Below are 21,738 nucleotides of genomic sequence, written 5' to 3'. Positions count from 1 at the left end.
AGGAGTTGTAGTTGGCACAAGTTAAAGGAGATTTTGTAACAGCTCCCTAGAGTCTTTCTGCCTCCAGCAGTGTATTATAGGTAGTAGTATATGGTAGGAGTTATACTTGATAGACGTTAAGGGAGATGTAGTAGCTGCTCTCCATGTCCTTCTAGCAGTTTATTGGGGGGTAGTAGTAGTAGCAGCTTCTGACAGAAGTTGTAATTGGTTGAAGTTGATGGAGATGTAGTAGCAGCCCTGCCTGTTTATCTAGCGGTATATTGGGGGTAGTAGTGGGATCTGGCAGTGGTTGTCGTTGGAGAAGTTGAAGGAGATGTAGTAGAAACTCCCAATTTTCCTCTAATTGCATATTGAGGGTAGAAGTACTGGGATATGGCAGTGGTTGTAGTTGGTAGATGTTAAAGGAGATGATGCTGCATCTCTCCCTCTTTCGCTAGTAGCAAAATGGGAGTAGTAGTGGTGATATCTTACAGGAGCAGTACTTGGTAGACTTTAATGGAAATTAAGTAGTAGCTCTCTCTAGCAGTACATTGATGGCAGTAATAGGGGTATCTGACAGGAGTAGTAGTTGTTTGAAGTTTAGGGAGATGTAGAAGTAGCTCTCCACGTCCCTCTAGCAGTGTATTGGGGGTAGTAGTAGCAGCATCTGACAGGAGTTGTAATTGGTAGAAGTTTAGGGAGATGTAGTAGCAGCTCTCCATGTTCCTTTAGCAGTATATGTGGGATAGTAGTAGTAGTATCTGGCAGTAGTTGTAGTTGGTAGAAATTAAAGGAGATGTAGTTGCAGCTTTCTCTGTTTCTCTAGCAGTATATTGGGGGTAGTAGTTGTAGGATCTAGCAGAAGTTTAGTCGATACAAGTTGGAAATATAGTAGCAGCAATCCATGTTCCTTCAGCAGTCTATTGAGGGTGGGAGTAGTAGGAGCTGGCAGTGGTTGTTGTCGGTAGAAGTAGGTAGATGTAGCAGCTCTCCCTGTACCGCCAGCAGTCTATTGGGTGTAGTAGTAGTACTATCTGGCCGTGGCTGTAGTCAGTAGAAATAGGTACAGCTCTCCCAGTTTTCCAGCAGTCTGCTGGGGGTAGTAGTAGTGGGATCTGTCAGTGGTTGTAGTTGGTAGAAGTCAATAGATGTAGTAGCAGCTCTGCCTGTAGTTTTTTGGGGGAAGTAATACTGGGATCTGACCGTGGTTGTGGTCGGCAGAAGTTGGTAGATGTAGTAGCAGCTCTCCCTGTAGTGTATTGGGGGTATTAGTGTTAGTATTGGTCAGTGGTTGTAGTCGGTATGAGTTAGTAGATGTAGTAGCAGCTCTCCCTGTAGTATATTGGTGGTAGTAGTAGTAGTAGTAGTGGGATCTGGCAGTGGTTGTAGTCGGTAGAAGTTAGTAGATGTAGTAGCAGCTCTCCTTGTAGTATATTGGGGGTAGTAGTAGTGGGATCTGGCAGTGGTAGAAGTTAGTAGATGTAGTAGCAGCTCTCCCTGTAGTATATTGGGGGTAGTAGTAGTGGGATCTGGCAGTGGTAGAAGTTAGTAGATGTAGTAGCAGCTCTCCTTGTAGTATATTGGGGGTAGTAGTAGTGGGATCTGGCAGTGGTAGAAGTTAGTAGATGTAGTAGCAGCTCTCCCTGTAGTATATTGGGGATAGTAGTAGAGGGATCTAGCAGTGGTAGAAGTTAGTAGATGTAGTAGTAGCAGCTCTCCCTGTAGTATATTGGGGATAGTAGTAGAGGGATCTAGCAGTGGTAGAAGTTAGTAGATGTAGTAGTAGCAGCTCTCCCTGTAGTATATTGGGGATAGTAGAAGAGGGATCTGGCAGTGGTAGAAGTTAGTAGATGTAGTAGTAGCAGCAGCTCTCCCTGTAGTATATTGGGGGTAGTAGTAGTAGTGGGATCTGGCAGTGGTAGAAGTTAGTAGATGTAGTAGCAGTTCTCCCTGTAGTATATTGGGGGTAGTAGTAGTAGGATCTAGCAGTGCTAGAAGTTAGTAGATGTAGTAGCAGTTCTCCCTGTAGTATATTGGTGGTAGTAGTAGTAGTAGTGGGATCTGGCAGTGGTTGTAGTCGGTAAAAGTTAGTAGATGTAGTAGCAGCTCTCCTTGTAGTATATTGGGGGTAGTAGTAGTGGGATCTGGCAGTGGTAGAAGTTAGTAGATGTAGTAGCAGCTCTCCCTGTAGTATATTGGGGATAGTAGTAGAGGGGTCTGGCAGTGGTAGAAGTTGGTAGATGTGGTAGTAGCAGCTCTCCCTGTAGTATATTGGGGGTAGTAGCAGTGGGATCTGGCAGTGGTAGAAGTTAGTAGATGTCGTAGCAGCTCTCCCTGTAGTATATTGGGGGTAGTAGTAGTAGGATCTGGCAGTGGTAGAAGTTAGTAGATGTAGTAGCAGCTCTCCCTGTAGTATATTGGGGGTAGTAGTAGTGGGATCTGGCAGTGGTAGAAGTTAGTAGATGTAGTAGCAGTTCTCCCTGTAGTATATTGGGGGTAGTAGTAGTAGGATCTAGCAGTGGTAGAAGTTAGTAGATGTAGTAGCAGCTCTCCCTGTAGTATATTGGGGGTAGTAGTAGTGGGATCTAGCAGTGGTAGAAGTTAGTAGATGTAGTAGCAGTTCTCCAGAGTCTCTCCGCCTCCAGGCAGCAGTGTAGTAGGAGGGAGGGTGGGGGGAGTAGTGTGTATCCTCCCCTCCTCTATATATAGCAGAGTGTTGGTACCTGGAAGCTCACACACTGGTGTACTGTACAGGGATGACTGACGCTCCGCTCTGCCTCTCCTCCTCTTTCAGGTGCTGCTGAGCCGGGCTCCCCTCCTCCCTCCTCCTCCTCCTCCTCCTCCTCCCGGCTCCGCTCCCCCGGATCGCCATGCTGTTTGATAGCTTTGATCTGGTGTCGGTGCTGACCACCCTCGCCGCCTGCCTGGTCTCCGTCGCTCTACTCCTCGCTGTGTCCCAGCAACTATGGCAACTGCGCTGGGCGGCCACCCGGGACAAGAGCTGCAAGCTGCCCATTCCTAAAGGTTCTATGGGCTTCCCACTCGTGGGGGAGACTTTCCACTGGATACTGCAGGTAAGACCCCCCCCCCTCTCCCCTGACACTCTGCACCCTATGTCCTCTGTCTGTCACCCTGCACCCTCTGTCCTATCTGTCACTTCTGTCCCCACTCATGACAATGTCACTCAAACTTTCCCTGCACTCAGTGTCCTCTCTATTACTCCTGTCCCCACTCATGACAATGTCACTCCAACTTTCCTGGCACTCAGTGTTCTCTCTATTACGTCTATTTCCACTCATGACAATGTCACTCAAACTTTCCCTGCACTCAGTGTCCTCTCTATTACTCCTGTCCCCACTCATGACAATGTCACTCCAACTTTCCCTGCACTCAGTATCCTCTCTATTACTTCTGTCCCCACTCATGACAATATCACTCCAACTTTCCCGGCACTCAGTGTTCTCTCTATTACTTCTGTCTCCACTAATGTGGCAATGTCACCCAAACTTTCCCTGCACTCAGTGTCCTCTCTATTACTTCTATTTCCACTCATGGCAATGTCACTCCAACTTTCCCTGCACTCAGTGTCCTCTCTATTACTTCTGTCCCCACTCATGACAATGTCACTCCAACTTTCCCTGCACTCAGTATCCTCTCTATTACTTCTGTCCCCACTCATGACAATGTCACTCCAACTTTCCCTGCACTCAGTATCCTCTCTATTACTTTTGTCCCCACTCATGACAATGCCACTCCAACTTTCCCTGCACTCTGTATCCTCTCTATTACTTCTGTCCCCACTCATGACAATGTCACTCCAACTTTCCCGGCACTCAGTGTTCTCTCTATTACTTCTGTCTCCACTAATGTGGCAATGTCACCCAAACTTTCCCTGCACTCAGTGTCCTCTCTATTACTTCTATTTCCACTCATGGCAATGTCACTCCAACTTTCCCTGCACTCAGTGTCCTCTCTATTACTTCTGTCCCCACTCATGACAATGTCACTCCAACTTTCCCTGCACTCAGTATCCTCTCTATTACTTCTGTCCCCACTCATGACAATGTCACTCCAACTTTCCCTGCACTCAGTATCCTCTCTATTACTTTTGTCCCCACTCATGACAATGCCACTCCAACTTTCCCTGCACTCTGTATCCTCTCAATTACTTCTGTCCCCACTCATGACAATGTCACTCCAACTTTCCCGGCACTCAGTGTTCTCTCTATTACTTCTGTCTCCACTTATGGCAATGTCACCCAAACTTTCCCTGCACTCAGTGTCCTCTCTATTACTTCTATTTCCACTCATGGCAATGTCACCCAAACTTTCCCTTCACTCGGTGTCCTCTCTATTAAGTCTATTTCCACTCATGGCAATGTCACTCCAACTTTCCCTGCACTCAGTGTCCTCTCTATTACTTCTGTCCCCACTCATGACAATGTCACTCCAACTTTCCCTGCACTCAGTGTCCTCTTTATTACTTCTGTCCTCACTCATGACAATGTCACTCAAACTTTCCCGGCCCTCAGTGTCCTCTCTATTACTTCTATTTCCACTCATGAGAATGTCACTCCAACTTTCCTGGCACTCAGTGTTCTCTCTATTACGTCTATTTCCACTCATGACAATGTCACTCAAACTTTCCCTGCACTCAGTGTCCTCTCTATTACTCCTGTCCCCACTCATGACAATGTCACTCCAACTTTCCCTGCACTCAGTATCCTCTCTATTACTTCTGTCCCCACTCATGACAATATCACTCCAACTTTCCCGGCACTCAGTGTTCTCTCTATTACTTCTGTCTCCACTAATGTGGCAATGTCACCCAAACTTTCCCTGCACTCAGTGTCCTCTCTATTACTTCTATTTCCACTCATGGCAATGTCACTCCAACTTTCCCTGCACTCAGTGTCCTCTCTATTACTTCTGTCCCCACTCATGACAATGTCACTCCAACTTTCCCTGCACTCAGTATCCTCTCTATTACTTCTGTCCCCACTCATGACAATGTCACTCCAACTTTCCCTGCACTCAGTATCCTCTCTATTACTTTTGTCCCCACTCATGACAATGCCACTCCAACTTTCCCTGCACTCTGTATCCTCTCTATTACTTCTGTCCCCACTCATGACAATGTCACTCCAACTTTCCCGGCACTCAGTGTTCTCTCTATTACTTCTGTCTCCACTAATGTGGCAATGTCACCCAAACTTTCCCTGCACTCAGTGTCCTCTCTATTACTTCTATTTCCACTCATGGCAATGTCACTCCAACTTTCCCTGCACTCAGTGTCCTCTCTATTACTTCTGTCCCCACTCATGACAATGTCACTCCAACTTTCCCTGCACTCAGTATCCTCTCTATTACTTCTGTCCCCACTCATGACAATGTCACTCCAACTTTCCCTGCACTCAGTATCCTCTCTATTACTTTTGTCCCCACTCATGACAATGCCACTCCAACTTTCCCTGCACTCTGTATCCTCTCAATTACTTCTGTCCCCACTCATGACAATGTCACTCCAACTTTCCCGGCACTCAGTGTTCTCTCTATTACTTCTGTCTCCACTTATGGCAATGTCACCCAAACTTTCCCTGCACTCAGTGTCCTCTCTATTACTTCTATTTCCACTCATGGCAATGTCACCCAAACTTTCCCTTCACTCGGTGTCCTCTCTATTAAGTCTATTTCCACTCATGGCAATGTCACTCCAACTTTCCCTGCACTCAGTGTCCTCTCTATTACTTCTGTCCCCACTCATGACAATGTCACTCCAACTTTCCCTGCACTCAGTGTCCTCTTTATTACTTCTGTCCTCACTCATGACAATGTCACTCAAACTTTCCCGGCCCTCAGTGTCCTCTCTATTACTTCTATTTCCACTCATGAGAATGTCACCCCAACTTTCCCTGCACTCAGTGTCCTCTCTATTACTTCTATTTCCACTCATGACAATGTCACTCAAACTTTCCCTGCACTCAGTGTCCTGTCTGTCACCTCTTCCCCCCCCCCCCCCACTCATGGAAACTTTCCCTGCACCCTCTGTCCTGTCTGTCACCTCTATCCCCACTTATGACAATGTCACTCCAACTTTCCCTGCACTCAGTGTCCTGTCTGTCACCTCTTCCCCCCACTCATGGAAACTTTCCCTGCACTCAGTGTCCTGTCTGTCACCTCTTTCCCCACTCATGGGAACTGTCCCTGCACACAGTGTCCTGTCTGGCACTTCTGTCCCCACTCATGACAATGCCACTGACATTTTCCCTGCACTCAGGGAATCCTGATCCTATCCTCACTCGTAGAAACTTTTCCCTGCTCTCAGTGTCTGTGCTCTCTGTCCCCACTCCTGAGTTGTGACTATATCAATAACACTTCCCCATGCACTCAGCTCCTCTCTATTACTTCTGTACCCACTGGTGACACTATCACTGAAGAATTCCCTGCACTCAGCGTCCTCTGTCTTTAATACTTCTGTCCCCACTCATGACAATATCATTTCAGCTTTCCCCTGCACTCAGTGTCTGTGTTCTCTGTCCCCACTCGTGGCTATATCAATAACACTTCCCCATGCACTCAGCTCCTCTCTATTACTTCTGTCCCCACTGGTGACACTATCAATGAAGCATTCCCTGCACTCAGTGTCCCCCTTATTACTTCTCTCCCCACTCATGACAATATAATTTCAGCTTCCCCCTGCACTCAGTGTCTGTGCTCTCTGTTCCAGCTTACTAACACTTTCCCTTCACTTAGTGTCCTGTCTGCCACCTCTGACCCCACTCATGACAATATCACTAAACTTTCCCTGCACTCAGTGTCCTGTCTGTCACTTCTGTCCCCACTCATGAATATATCACTGAACCCTTTCTCTGACTGTCACTTCGATCCCCATTCATAACAAAGTCTCTCAAACCTCCTCCTGCATTAAGTGCCCTGTCTGTCACTTCTGTCCCCCCTGGTGACAATATCACAAACATTTTCAATGTACTCAATGTCCTATCTGTCACTTCTGTCCCCACTCATGGAAATACCACTAAAATATTTGCCTGCCCTGTCCTATCTGTCACTTCTGTGCCCACTCATAACAATGTCTCTCCGACTTTCCTCTGCATTAATTGTGCTGTCTGCCACTTCTGTCCCCCACTCATGAAAATATCAATTACAATTTTCCCTGCACTATCCTGTCTGCTACTTCTGTCCCCACTCATGGAAATACCTCTAAAATATTTGCTTGCACTGTCCTATCTGTCACTTCTGTCCCCACTCATAACAATGTCTCTCCAACTTTCCTCTGCATTAATTGTGCTGTCTGCCACTTCGGTTCCCACTCATGACTATATCAGTAAAACCTTCCCTGCACTTAGTGTCCTGTCTGTCACTTCTGTCCCCACTCACGACAATGTCATTACAACTTTTCCTGCACTTACTGTCCTGTCTGTCACTTCTCTCCCCATTCATGACAATGTTATACAGATTTCCCCTGCACATTGTGTGTGATCTGCCTGTGCTGTCTCTGTCTTCTCCCTTTGTGTTGCCACTCGTGATAGTGTCCCCATAAACTGTCCTAACGTAATCCCACGAGTGAAATTGTCTAAAGTCAGTTATTGGTCACAGTGTCAATGTTGATATTATAACTATTCCTTACAATGGCCACCATTAAGGTTCTTCTTGATGTTTTGCTGTCACCTGTGATATTGTCACGACTGTATTTGTGACTGTGTATAGAGTCTATAACGCTGCTATTACTTTGTGCGTGAAATTACCACTGGTGACATTGTAAGTAATCCTTTTTGGTAAACTGTTTGTGCCTTCTGCATATTTTACCGGTAATTGAGAAATGTATTTTTACTGACACCCCAATACCTCTTAGTGCCCCCCCCCCTGTCCCCCACTCCTGTTGCTATCCTGTAGCTTTCCACTCGTGAACTTTATGCTACTCTTGCTCACTGCTATCCCCTCCTGTGCTGTCTATTTGTATTTCACTAACTTTTCTGCAACTTTTTATATTCGTTATATTCGATTAGTAAGTGTTCTGTGTTTTTCACGCGTAATTTGTGACAGGTGAAATAATAAGCTCTTGCTCTGGGTGCCACTTGTGATGTGGTCACTGTCCCCCGTGTCTTGTTTGTCATTGCTCTCCTCTGTGGGAGAAGTTGTCACTGTCCCCCGTGTCGTGTTTGCCATTGCTCTCCTCTGTGGGAGATGTGGTCACTGTCCCCTGTGTCGTGTTGCTCTCCTCTGTGGGAGAAGTTGTCACTGTCCCCCGTGTCGTGTTTGCCATTGCTCTCCTCTGTGGGAGATGTGGTCACTGTCCCCCGTGTCGTGTTTGCCATTGCTCTCCTCTGTGGGAGATGTGGTCACTGTCCCCTGTGTCGTGTTGCTCTCCTCTGTGGGAGAAGTTGTCACTGTCCCCCATGTCGTGTTTGCCATTGCTCTCCTCTGTGTGACCCCCGTGTTTATATTTTCATAGTGATGATCTGGTGCATTCTGTGTGTGTCAATCGTGTTTCTGTCGCTTGTGAAATTATTACTTCAAATGTTTGTTGGATGGTTTCTGCGATGCTGTTGTGGATTGTCGGTAGAATTATATCCCCCCCCCCCCCCCCGTGATATCTGTATCTTACTGTATACCCAGTGTTCGGTCACTGGTGACATTTCCACGTCTCCTCCTCACCCGACTCCTATAATATGACTAGTAATGACCCCACGGTGTGTCCTGATATTGTCAGCACTGTCCCAGGTATTGCACATCAATTGCCAGCAGTGAGCACTCCAGTGTTGGACCCACTGGTGATTTTATCACGGACACCCTGTAGACAGGGATAACTCTTATTTCTGCTCCTCTGTATAGCGGCTGCACACTGCAGGATTGTTCCCAGAGATTCCCTGACCCACTTCCCTGCCTCTGACCCCGGACACTGTCACCCCCTGCCCTGCCTGTCACCTCACTGTCACCCCCCCCCCCCCACCCGTGTCTGAGACATTGCTGTGGGGAGAGCTCCGCTGCCTGTGACTGAGATCTGCAGAGTGGACGGAACGTTTTGTTGTTAGTTTAGAAATTAATCTTCATCCAATACCGAGCTTGTGACATTGTATCAGCTTGTGTCTACCTACCTGTGTGATATTAGGGGAGCTACCCACTCACCCATCTACCTACCTGTGTGATATCAGGGGGGCTACCCACTCACCCATCTACCTACCTGTGTGATATCAGGGGGGCTACCCACTCACCCATCTACCTACCTGTGTGATATCAGGGGGGCTACCCACTCATCCATCTACCTACCTGTGTGATATCAGGGGGGGGGGGCTACCCACTCACCCATCTACCTACCTGTGTGATATCAGGGGGGGGGGCTACCCACTTATCCATCTACCTACCTGTGTGATATCAGGGGAGCTACCCACTCACCCATCTACCTACCTGTGTGATATCAGGGGGGCTATCCACTCATCCATCTACCTACCTGTGTGATATCAGGGGAGCTACCCACTCACCCATCTACCTACCTGTGTGATATCAGGGGGGCTATCCACTCATCCATCTACCTACCTGTGTGATATCAGGGGGGCTACCCACTCATCCATCTACCTACCTGTGTGATATCGGGGGGGGGGCTACCCACTTATCCATCTACCTACCTGTGTGATATCAGGGGGGCTATCCACTCATCCATCTACCTACCTGTGTGATATCAGGGGGGCTACCCACTCATCCATCTACCTACCTGTGTGATATCAGGGGGGGGGGCTACCCACTCATCCACCTACCTATCTGTGTGATATCAGGGGGGGGGGTACCCACTCATCCATCTACCTACCTGTGTGATATCAGGGGGGAGGGGGGCTACCCACTCATCCATCTACCTACCTGTGTGATATCATCTGGGAAGGTTACCCAGTCATCCATCGACCTACCTGTGTGATATCAGGGGGGAGGGGGGCTACCCACTCATCTATCTACCTACCTGTGTGATATCAGGGGGGCTACCCACTCATCCACCTACCTATCTGTGTGATATCTGGGGGGGGGGGTACCTGCTCATCCATCTACCTACCTGCGTGATATCAGGGGGACTGCCCACTCATCCATCTACCTACCTGTGTGATATCAGGGGGGGTTACCCACTCATCCATCTACCTACCTATGTGACATAACGGGGGTCTACCCACTCATCTATCTACCTACCTGTGTGATATCAGGGGGGGGGGCTACCCACTCATCCATCTACCTACCTGTGTGATATCAGGGGGGGGGGCTACCCACTCATCCATCTACCTACCTGTGTGATATCAGGGGGGGGGCTACCCACTCATCCACCTACCTATCTGTGTGATATCAGGGGAGCTACCCACTCATCCATTTACCTACCTGTGTGATATTGGGGGGCTACCCACTCATCCATCTACCTACCTGTGTGATATCAGGGGGGGGGCTACCCACTCATCCATCTACCTACCTGTGTGATATCAGGGGGGCTACCTACTCATCCATCTACCTACCTGTGTGATATCAGGGGGGGGGGGTACCCACTCATCCATCTACCTACCTGTGTGATATCAGGGGGCGGGGCTACCCACTCATCCATCTACTTACCTGTGTGATATCAGGGGGGGGGGGCTACCCACTCATCCTTCTACCTACCCGTGTCATATGGGGGGGGGGGGGCATCTATCTATCTATCTATCTATCTATCTATCTATCTATCTATCTATCTATCTATCTATCTATCTATCTATCTATCTATCTATCTATCTATCTATCTATCTATCTATCATTCTTTATCTCCCTCTCTCCTTTTCTCTCTTTCCCCTTCTCTATTTCTCTTTTCTTCTGTCTCTCTCTCTCTCTCCTTTTCTCCTTTTCTCTCCCTCCTCTCTCCCTCTTTCCTTCTGTATCTCTCTTTTTATCTCTCTCTCCTCTCTCATTTTCCTTGTATCTCTCTCTCCCTCTCTCTCCCTCTCCCTCTCTCTCTCTCTCTCTCTCTCTCTGTCCCTCTCTCTCTCTGTGTCTCTGTCTCTCTCTCTCTCTCTCTGTGTCTCTGTCTCTCTCTCTCTCTCTCTCTCTCTGTGTCTCTATCTTTCTCTCTCTCTCCCTCTCTCTCTCTCTCTCTCTCCCTCTGTCTCTCTCTGTCCCTCTCTCTCTCTCCCCCCCCCCCTCTCTCTCTCTCTCTCTCTCTCTCTCTCTCTCTCTCTCTCTCTCTCTCTCTCTCTCTCCCCCTTCTCCTTCTCTCTCTCTCCCCCCTCTCCTTCTCTCTCTCTCTCCCCCTCTCTTCTCCTCTCTCTCTCTCTGTCCTTCTCTCTCTCTCTCTCTTTCTGTCTCTGTCTCTCTCTCTCCCCTCTCTCCTTCTCTTTCTCTCTCCCCCTCTCTCATTCTCTCTCTCTCTCCCCCTCTCTCTGTCCTTCTCTCTCTCTCTCTCTCTTTCTGTCTCTGTCTCTCTCTCTCTCTCCCCCCTCTCTCCTTCTCTCTCTCTCTCTCTCTCCCCCCTCTCTCCTTCTCTCTCTCTCCCCCCTTTCCTTCTCTCTCTCTCTCCCCCTCTTTCCTTCTCTCTCTCTCTCCACCATCTTTCCTTCTCTCTCTCTCTCTCCCCCTCTCTCCTTCTCTCTCTCTCTTGCGCTTTCCTTATGTACCCCCCCCCCCCTCCTTACTGTATAATTGGGGTTAGTTGCAGTCAGTCTGCAGTGGGACCTCTTGTCTAAATTCGGAATAGAAGGTAATTGGTGTTTGATGTTGGTAATGATATGTGGGGCTGTATGAGTTTCCTAGAAAGACCCAATGAAATGAAATATACACAGATCAACGAAGTGCAGAATATCACACGGTGTTCCCTGTTGGAATGTAAGCTTCCTGGTCCAGGGATCTTCCCTTGGAGGGGGGAAGACCATTGGCTGGCAGCGTGAGGGCTGTTTATGGGCACAGCTGGTACACAGGCATGCCAGGAATGTGGTTTTGGTCCAGGCTGGGTGGTGGCAGGAGTCAGGCAGGGAAAGGGTAAACCACCCCATTTACTACTTTTAGTAATAATAACAATACCAATAATAGTAATAATAACAAATACAATATTAATAATAATAATAACAACAGCAAATAATAATAATAATAATAATAATAATAATATGGGTGGTGACAGGAGTCAGGCAGGAAAAGGGTTATCCCACCCCATCTACTACTTGTAGTAATAATAGCAATAATAATAATAAAAATAACAAAAACAATAACAATAATAATAACAGTAATAATAATAATGATAATAATAATATTATTGATGGTGGCAGGAGTCAGGCAGGGAAAGGGTTAAAAACCCCATCTACTACTTGTAGTAATTATAACAAAAACAACAACAATAATAATATAATAATAATGATAATAATAATAATATTAATAATAATAATATTATGGGTGGTGGCAGGAGTCAGGCAGGAAAAGGGTTAACCACCCCATCTACTACTTGTAGTAATAATAACAAAAATAATAATAATAATAATAATAATAATAATAATATTATACATAATAATAATAATAATAATAAAATGATGGGTGGTGGCAGGAGTCAGGCAGAGAAAGGGTTAACCACCCCATTTACTACTTGTAGTAATAATAACAAAAACAATAATAATAATAATAATGATGATAATAATAAAAATATCAATAATAATAATAACAAAAACAATATTAATAATGATAATAATAATAATAATAATAATTATAATAATAATAATAATAATAATAATAATAATAATAATAATAATAATAATAATAATAATAATAATAATAAAATTATGGATGATGGCAGGAGTCAGGCAGAAAAGGGTTAACCACCCTATCTACTACTTGTAGTAATAATAACAAAAAACAATAATAATAATAATAATGATAATAATAATGATAGTAATATAATTAATAATAATTAATAATAATAATAAAATTATGGGTGGTGGCAGGAGTCAGGCAGGGAAAGGGTTAACAACCCCATCTACTACTTGTAGTAATAATAGCAAAAATAATAATAATAATAATAATAATATTAATAATATTATTATGGGTGATGGCAGGAGTCAGGCAGGAAAAGGGTTAACCACCCCATCTACTACTTATAGTACTAGTAATAATACTAATAATAATAATAATAATAATAATAATAATAATAACAACAACAACAACAATATTAATAATAATACAGCAATAATAATAATAATAATAATAATAATAATAATAATATAACAACAACAATAATAATAATAATAATAATAATAATACAGCAATAATAATAATAATAATAATAATAATAATAATAATAATAATATAACAACAACAATAATAATAATAATAGGCGTAGTGACATCAGGCCATCCCAGTGGGCCCCACACCCCATAAAGCAGTCAGTCTGGGCAGCGCACGCGGCAGACGGCCGGTGTTGAGCGACGGCCAGGCTGCTTGGCATTGCTGCTTTAAGAGCCAGTGAAGTGGTGTCAGTAGTCAGTAGGCAGGTAAGAGTCAGGGCTGGGGAGTGTTTGAGCCCCAGGCTGGGGAGGGATGGACTGACACCTCTGGGCCCAGCGTCCTTCTCCTCTCTGGACCTTCTTCAGCTCCATTAACCCTTCAACAACCTTACCTGAGGCAGACCTTAAAGGGACCCTCCCCCCTCCCCTCCTCTCCTCTCCTTTTGTTACATTGTATCCCTTCTGTATTATTTGTAAAGTACTTCCACATGGGATTAGTCCACTCAATGGATTCTTGAACCACTTCAGGTGACAACATTTTTAATTTCGGCAAAATCCTATGGAGTTTTCTCCAATCTATCAGAGCATTGGACTGGCCAGGATGATTTAACCCTTGCCCTGACAATACATCAAAGCCTTTCTTTACTGAATGACCCCCCTTTTTGTTACATTGTATCTCTTCTTCTGCTTTTAATAAAACAAATGTAATAAAAAAAAAAAATGGCAGTTCACTTTCCATAAACAAATGGGATTGTATTTATTAATAAAATACATTTGGTTTTTTTTTTTTTTAACCTTTGTTGGATCCTTAGTTCACACTTGGGATCCCTAAGTCGCATGACATGTGAAGCCGCATGTTAGTCAATGAGAACTGCCTAAATCAGCACTACGGAAGTCACTTTGGAAAAGGTTCTTGTACTACTTCAAGGCGACGTCTATCCGACTGGTGCCCATAGACTTTATTGGAAGTCGCCTCCAAGTCGCATCCACATCAAGTAATACTCAAGTCACCAGCAAATCGCCAGAAAGTCCTCTGGCAAACTTGCAAAATAAGTCGCCTCATATTGATCTCCTGCTGCCACTTTGCAGCCATTTCCCGTCTTCCTGCGCTCCAGCAATCGCTGCATGCCATTTCTCAGAGTGGATTTCCTTCGGATGACAACCAGTGGACCATACCTGCGTAATGTGTGCTGAAACGGGCACTTGTAGTCTCTATTAGAAGCCCCGTGACTCAATTAAGGGACAGTTGTCACACAGGACAGGAAGCTGTTCCTATGGCAGGAAGGATCTTCATGGCAGGATCACCTTCTAGTGGGTGGAGCCTGCTGGGTCCCTCCCACAGCTCTGCTCTCTGCGCAGTGATTAAGTCACTGCTATGTTGACAAGGTAATATCTGGGTTTGCAAAGGCATTTGGGACACACAAAGAGGATTTCTGTCCTTTGTTGCTACTGAGGAATATATTTAAATGAAAGCTTTTTGTGCCTAAAATTCAGCTTTAAATTTAAATTTTCAAACCGCTTTTTCAATCTTATTTTAAATCAGCCGCTTTCATTTAAAGAATACTTGGTGATCCTGCCATGAAGGTCCTTGTTCGGGCACTTCCTGCTGTGGGGTGACCACTCTCTCCCAATTGTGCTCCTGTGTGCCTGCGTGGTCAGGGCTGCTGTTGGAAATCACGGGGCCCCGTACAGCCTACCTTGCAGGCCCCCCCCCCCAAATATATCAAGACAATATTTTCACAAAAAATACACAAAAATCATTATAAGACCCCGTTCACACAGGGGCGTCGCTACTTGCTGGGGCGACCTCGGCGCGACATGCACAGACTTCATATCATTGAAGTCAGTGCAAGTCGCCTCCAGGTCGCCCCAAAGTAGTACAGGACCCTTTTTCTCATTCGGAGAGACTTGTGTCGCTCCTATTAGAACGGGTCCTGTATTATTCAATGGCGAGCGACCCACCGCGACTTGTCAGGCGACCAAGTCGCGCTAGTGTGAATGGGGACTTAGCGGGCGCAAACATAACAGAAAACTTGTGTGAATAAGCCCTTTTTAATAGTTTATATATAAATAAATAAATAATATATATATATATATATATATATATATATATATATATATATATATGTGTGTGTGTGTGTATATATATGTATATATATATATATATATATATATATATACACATATAAAAACATTATAATTAATTTAAAAATATTTTCAATTATTTTACTTTACAATTTTTAATTTTTTATTTATTACAATGTTTAATTGGTGTGTGTGTGTGTTTTTTTTTTTTCTTTTTACAATTTATCTCTTTACAGAAGAGGGAAGCCTGCAGTGCTGCAGGGGGGCTGCACAGTGAAAGGGGGAGCACAAGGGAAAGGGGGGTCAGAAGCAGGCAGAACACGGAGGGGGATCAGTGTTGGAGAAGCAATTACAGGAACGATGCCCTGTGTCTGTGTCTCTCCCTGCAGTAGCTGAAAGCTGGCAGGAGGGGGGAGCAACTGGCTTTCAGCTGCTGCAGAGAGCCGGACAGGGCTTCCTTCTGTAATTAACCCTCTGCCCAATTGCACAGATTCCCCGTGCTGTTGGGGCCCCCCTTGTGTGCCTGGGCCCCCTACAGAAGGACTGGTGGTCCTCCCCCTATCAGGGCCGTTCATCAGGGGCAGACTGGCAACTTTTGGACCAGGGGGCAGGTACATACCAGAGGCCCATGGTGCAGCAACTCGGCCCCCCTCCCACTCTCCCTCTTCCTGTCCTCCTCCTGACCCCCATTCCAGGCTGAAGCCCTGCTCCAGGTACTCTTTACTCACCGGCTGAATGTGGGTTCCCAACCTGGCCAGCAGGGGTGGTTGGGGGGAGCTGGGACAGTTCGGTTGGGGCTGGCCAGGGTAGGAGAGTCTCCAGTGGGGCATGGAACCGGCCTCTGCTCAGACACAGTTTACACCATCCATGATGGGGAGGCCTGCGCTTTGTCCTTGTCTTCATCCTGCACTCAGTAGGTCAGCAGTGGGGACTTTTTACTTCTCATTAGCAGGAATCCTTTAGGCATTTCTGTGGCCAAAGCAGTGCAGCCTTTTTACAGGACATCAGAGCGGCCCAGGGGAGCATTTGCCCCCCTGCCCCCTGGCTCTGCCCTCCCCTGCCATTCATCCATTTTTGTACGCATTTGGATTTGTGGTCACCACCATTGATTGGTCCAAGCTGCTGCCCACATCTGTATTAAAAAACAAATACACAGAAATATACATATGCTTCTACTGACTGTGTATGAACCTCTGTGCCCAATGAGTAAGCCCCGAGGGTTTCCATTTATTGCCCGTTCACATAGGGTGCATTGGTACCACACTGGGCAAAGCTCAAGTCGCAATGCAGGACAAGGTAAACAGCCTGGTTCCTTATCACCCCAGTGCAGTGCTGCAACTCAATCCACTGCGCTGCCGGCAACAGAACTTAACGCAATGTTACTTTGTTACATTTCAATTTCCACACACAAAAAAAACAGTGCAGTGACATGGGCTCATCTGCACTGTTCCTCATGCACACCAGCAACTGTGCCTTCTATGCGGCTGCTGCGATCGAGCCCTAAGGGTAAATAGGCCATTTATCTGAATTCTCAAAAGTGCAATGGATAATTCCTCTAAGGTTCGGTTCACACTGCTGTGACCACCAAAGTCGTTCGATTTCCAGTGCGACTTTGCATTGCGACTTCATGCAACTTTTAATGCGACTTTGGTGTCTTGTGACTTAGGCTTTGGCAAATCATGCCAATACAGAGTGGGATACATAATATTGAACTTACAAAACCCTCTGAAGTTGCAGTCCAATTCTCAAAGAATTCTTCGTGCCTTTTGTGATTTTTAACATTGCAGTCTGTGGCACTCAGAAAATGCATAAAAGTAGTGCAGGAACTTCTTTTTTGTTGTTGCAGCAATTAAGATAGCAATTAAGATAGCAATTAAGACAGCAACTATTGTACCCATCAAAATTAATGTGATTTGCCTCGCACATTGCAGCAAGTCGCATGAGAAGTCGCAGCAGCGTGAACCAGGGCTTGAAGTTAATTCAGAGCACCTGAATTGTGAGAAGCTGTAAATAATGTCCGCCCTTTGGTTGTCACCTAATTATTTTGTCCATAAAGATATTATTATTATTATTTTATTTAGTACTTTTCTTCTTTTTCTTCTTCTTCTCCTACTTTGTCTTCTTCGTTTTCTTCTTCTTCTTTGTCTTTTTTGTCTTATCCTGGTGCTTTTCCTCCTTCTTCATCTTCAACTTCTACTTTGTCTTCTTCATCTTCTTCTTCTCCTTCTTCTTCATCTTCTTCTGCTTTTTCTCCTTCTTCTTCAAATTCTTCTATTTTTTTCTTCTTCCTCCTTTTTCTTTTTCTTTGTCTTCTTCTTCAACTTCCTCTTCTTTGTCTTCTCATGCTTTCATCTTCGTCTTTGCCTTCTTCTTCATCTTCATCTTTGCATTCTTCTTAATTTTTGTGTTCTTCTTCATCTTTGTGTTCTTCTTCATCTGAATTTTCCTCTTATTTGTCTTCTTCATCTTCTTTTTCATCTTCTTTTCCTTTTTTCCTCATCTTCTTCTTCTCTTTCTTCTTCACCTTCATCTTTGCCTTCTTCTTCATCTTCATTTTCGTCTTATTCTTCTTCTTCATCTTCTTCTTTTTCATCTTCTTTTCCTTTTTCCTCATCTTCTTCTTCTCTTCCATCTTCACCTTCATCTTTGCCTTCTTCATTTTTGTCTTCTTCTTCGTCTTCTTCTCCTTCTTCTTCATCTTTGTCTTCTTCTTCGTCTTCTTCTCCTTCTTCTTCTTCATCTTCTTTGTCTTCTTCTGCTTTTTTTCCTCCTTCTTCAACTTCTATTTTTTTCTTCTTCCTCCTTTTCTTCTTCTTTGTCTTCTTCTTCAACTTCTTCTTCTTTGTCTTCTCCTGCTTTCATCTTCATCTTTGCCTTCTTCTTCATCTTCATCTTTGCCTTCTTGTTCATTTTTGTGTTCTTCTTATTAATCTTTGTCTTCTTCTTCATCTTCATCTTCTTCGTCTTCTTCATCTTCTTTTCCTTTTTTTTCTCGTCTTCTTCTTCTCCTCTTTCTTCTTCATCTTTGTCTTCTTCTTCATCTTCTTCGTCTCCTTTTTTATTTTTTGCCGTCTCCTTCTTCTTCATGTCATTATTAGGGAACTGGAAATATCATTGTCAGGGGTTCCTTGTATCAAACACAGACAAGTGTGCATGTGATACAGTTTCACACCTGCCAATTAAATGTTTGTTATAGTTACATAGTAAGGTTGAAAAAAAAAGAACAACCCAGGGATCCCCTCTTGAAGCCAGATTACCCAGAACCTTAAAGTTTGCCTTACGCTGGGAGTCTACAAACTTTTTCACATTGCAATATGTTTTCAGGCTGCGATATCCCCCTCTCTATGACAGCAGAAAGGCTGCAAAAAATATTACTCCAGGTTTTCTTGCTCTTGTGTGTGAGCTTATTGTGGGCTGCAAATCCCGTCTCAGAACCTTGTCTACCCTATGATGTCATGACTACAGAGAATACAGACTGATTGAACGCGTCTCTGCCTCATCGTTCACCCCCCCTTCGGCTACAAGTCTGCAGAGCACCATGCTTTAAATTGACCAGTTACCATCAGGATTCTACAAAGTGTGGAGCTGAGTTATGGTTTCGGGCAAGTAGAAATTGTCCTGAGCTTGGACAAACAAATGTGGATCTATCAACTTCAGAGCTATTCAAAACCTTCCAGGTTCAGATGGAAAATGAAACGAGTTCCATTTAAACAGGCTCAAGAGCTGACAGTCTGTTGCAGCCTTTCTCAACTAGGGGTGCGTGTAACATTGAGGGTTCTCCAGAGGTTTTTAGGTGTTCCTTGAAAAGAGAGCATTGGCAGATTGATCTCCTGCCTACCCTACTGACCACAAATTTTAGGGGACACTGCAATTCTCTTTTCTGGCCATTAATATTATTTTGTTTTATTTTTGATTATGAAGGAAACCCATTGTTTATTATTTTATATAAAACTCTGTACAACCTACCGATCACACTGATGCACCATGAGCTGCACGTCTAATCATTTTAGCAGGGGTTCTCCGAGACCCGAACACATTTTTTAAGGGTTGCTCCATGGCAAAAAGGTCAAGAAAGGGTGGTCTATGGTTTGGCAATCACTGACTGCATCTGACTGCCTTACTAGCAAGTTATATTTTTCTGAGATATCATCTAATGATTATCTCTCACCCAGTGGTGTATTTTAGTTTTGTGCTGCTCTAGGCAAGACTAAAATTGGGCGCCCCCCTCCCCCTCCTATGTAAATGTGTCCCACTCCTTCTTTTTTAACTGATGTGGCTCCCTCCAAAATTGAAGGACTTCAAGTCCCAGCATTAACCCCTGAGATCTCATGGGGGGGGGGGGGGAGGGTGGGTGAAGGAGAGACAGGGGGGTGGGTGAGGGGGGATGAGAGAGAGGGGGGTGAGAGAGGGGGTGGGGAGAGAGAGAGGGAGGATGAGAGAGAGAGAGCGAGAGGGGGGATGAGAGAGGAGGGGTGAGAGAGAGGGCGGATGAAAGAGAGGGGGGGTGAGAGAGAGAGGAGGGGCTGAGAGAGAGAGGGAGGAGGGGTAAGAGAGGGATAGGGGGTGAGAGAGAGGGGGGGGGGGGGTGAGAGAGAGGGGGGTGAGAGAGAGGGGGGAATGAGGGAGGTGACTCTAGCAACCAGTGGCTAATAGAGTCTCAGGTAGAGGGGGAAGCTTTTTTGCTGCCCCCCTGCAAAGTGCCGCCCTAGGCCTGGGCCTTGTTGGCCTAGGCCAAAATACATCACTGCTCTCACCCCAAAATCCAGGTTGGTGTTCACTGGTTCCAGCACCACCATCCTAGTCTAAGCTAACCCATTAAAGGAAGGGTGCATTTACAAGAGGCTCACTGCAGCCTTAACCATACACATTTGTGATGGAATTCTGACCCATGCAACCTTCCTCTCACGCTCAAAAGTATACCAGAAGGACCACAAGAAACTTGCTAAATCTATCTGCCTGGGATCTGAGGAGGCTCACGTATACGTACATTAGCCATATGTCTTGACATTGACCAAGTGGATTCTGAATCTCCGCAAAAGTGCTTGTGGTTATGCAGATAGGAGGAGATAGCAAAGTGATGACTCCTTGTTGTGCTGCTATCTTTTCAAGGTCCAACGAGCAGCCGGGGGGGGGGGGGGGGGTGTTCTTGACCAAGTTTTGCTGTCTGGGTCACAAGATCAGTTGACTAGAATTGCAAATCCACTAACGGGCTGGACAGTTTACATACTGTATACAGGGCGTGGGTGGGCAGGAGAGGCAGCTGTCCTGGGCACGGGGGGATTTGGGGTGTCATGGTATAAGGGGTGCTTTGAAGATGGGGAGGGGGGAATAGGGGGGGTTAGGATTGGGGTAGGAGGGATGACTGGGGGCATTTGTGCTAAGAGGAGATATTTAAGGGAGAGGATTAGTGCAACGAGAGGGGATTTCGAGGGAGTTGTAGTGGGAGAGGGGGGATTTGGAAGGGGGAAGAGGATTTATGCTCAAAGGGGTAATTTGAGGGGTAGAGGATTTGTTTTAGAAGGGAGGATTTAGGAAGGGAGAGGATTTGAGCTGGGAGGGGGGATTTGTAATGGAAGATGGGGAATTTTTGTTTGGGGAGAATTTTGGGTTGCAAAGAATTTTATGCTTAGGGGGTGTGTGGAGATTAGTGCTCAATTTTTTAGGGGGGGAGGGAGAGGATTTTTGCTGACATATAATGCTCATACATTTTTGGTGGGGGGCGCTGCTTGGCATCTTCGCCCTGGGCTCTAGATGACCTTGTACCAGCACTGACTTATATAATAAAATAGTATTAGTTCACACCTTTCATTATAAACAGGTAATGGCCCTCCTAAATTTTTTGGGATAGTGACTTAACGGGACTTTGTTGAGGTGAAAATGCAGTTATGTTCGCTGCTGTGACATCCCTTATACTTGCTGGAGAATTACTATGATTGACTGCCAGGCAACTAGCATTGTCCAAAGGAGATCAGCAATTGCAGTATTTCTTATGCACAACTAGGCCAACATTTTTTAGATAGAGTTGTAGTAAGCATTGTAGCCAGCAGGGGTCAGACTTTCTGTCCCACAGCAAATGGTTAATCACAAATAATGTACCAGAAAATGTGGGCACCTGTGACCAAATCACTAATAGCCCCCCTCCCAAAAAAAAAAACAAAAACAATTTTTTAATTTTAAATTTTAATTAATTTTTTTTATTTGCATCAAGATAATATTAGAAATTAGGTTAATTAAATTAATTAATTTCAGTAAAACAAAGGTTAAGATATGCATTATCCTTTACATTTTATTAAGTGATTTTATGTTTTTTTTTCCCCCCCATATTGCAATTAAAAAATAAATAAAATTGTGTAGGATTTTTCTTCTCCTGATGGTATTTAAATTGACAAATTTTTGAATAGAATTTTTGAATTGCTATTCCCCCCAGATGGTGCTGCACCCAAACGTGGCTGTC

General features: G+C 45.0%; 1 protein-coding gene across 1 annotated transcript in view; it reads left to right on the top strand.

The window, feature by feature from the left end:
• Positions 1-21,738, top strand: part of CYP26B1 (cytochrome P450 family 26 subfamily B member 1) — a 150,968-nt gene that overhangs the window by 72,940 nt on the left and 56,290 nt on the right. The window contains exon 2 of the mRNA XM_082264402.1: positions 2,785-3,053. Within this exon, the coding sequence (XP_082120528.1) occupies positions 2,850-3,053 (204 nt within the window). The 5' untranslated portion in view covers positions 2,785-2,849. The remainder of the gene's footprint in view (positions 1-2,784; positions 3,054-21,738) is intronic.

Source organism: Pelophylax lessonae (assembly GCF_965119305.1).
Source record: "Pelophylax lessonae genome assembly, chromosome: 1".
Taxonomy (NCBI): domain Eukaryota; kingdom Metazoa; phylum Chordata; class Amphibia; order Anura; family Ranidae; genus Pelophylax; species Pelophylax lessonae.
This window is presented reverse-complemented; position numbering and strand designations above follow the sequence as displayed.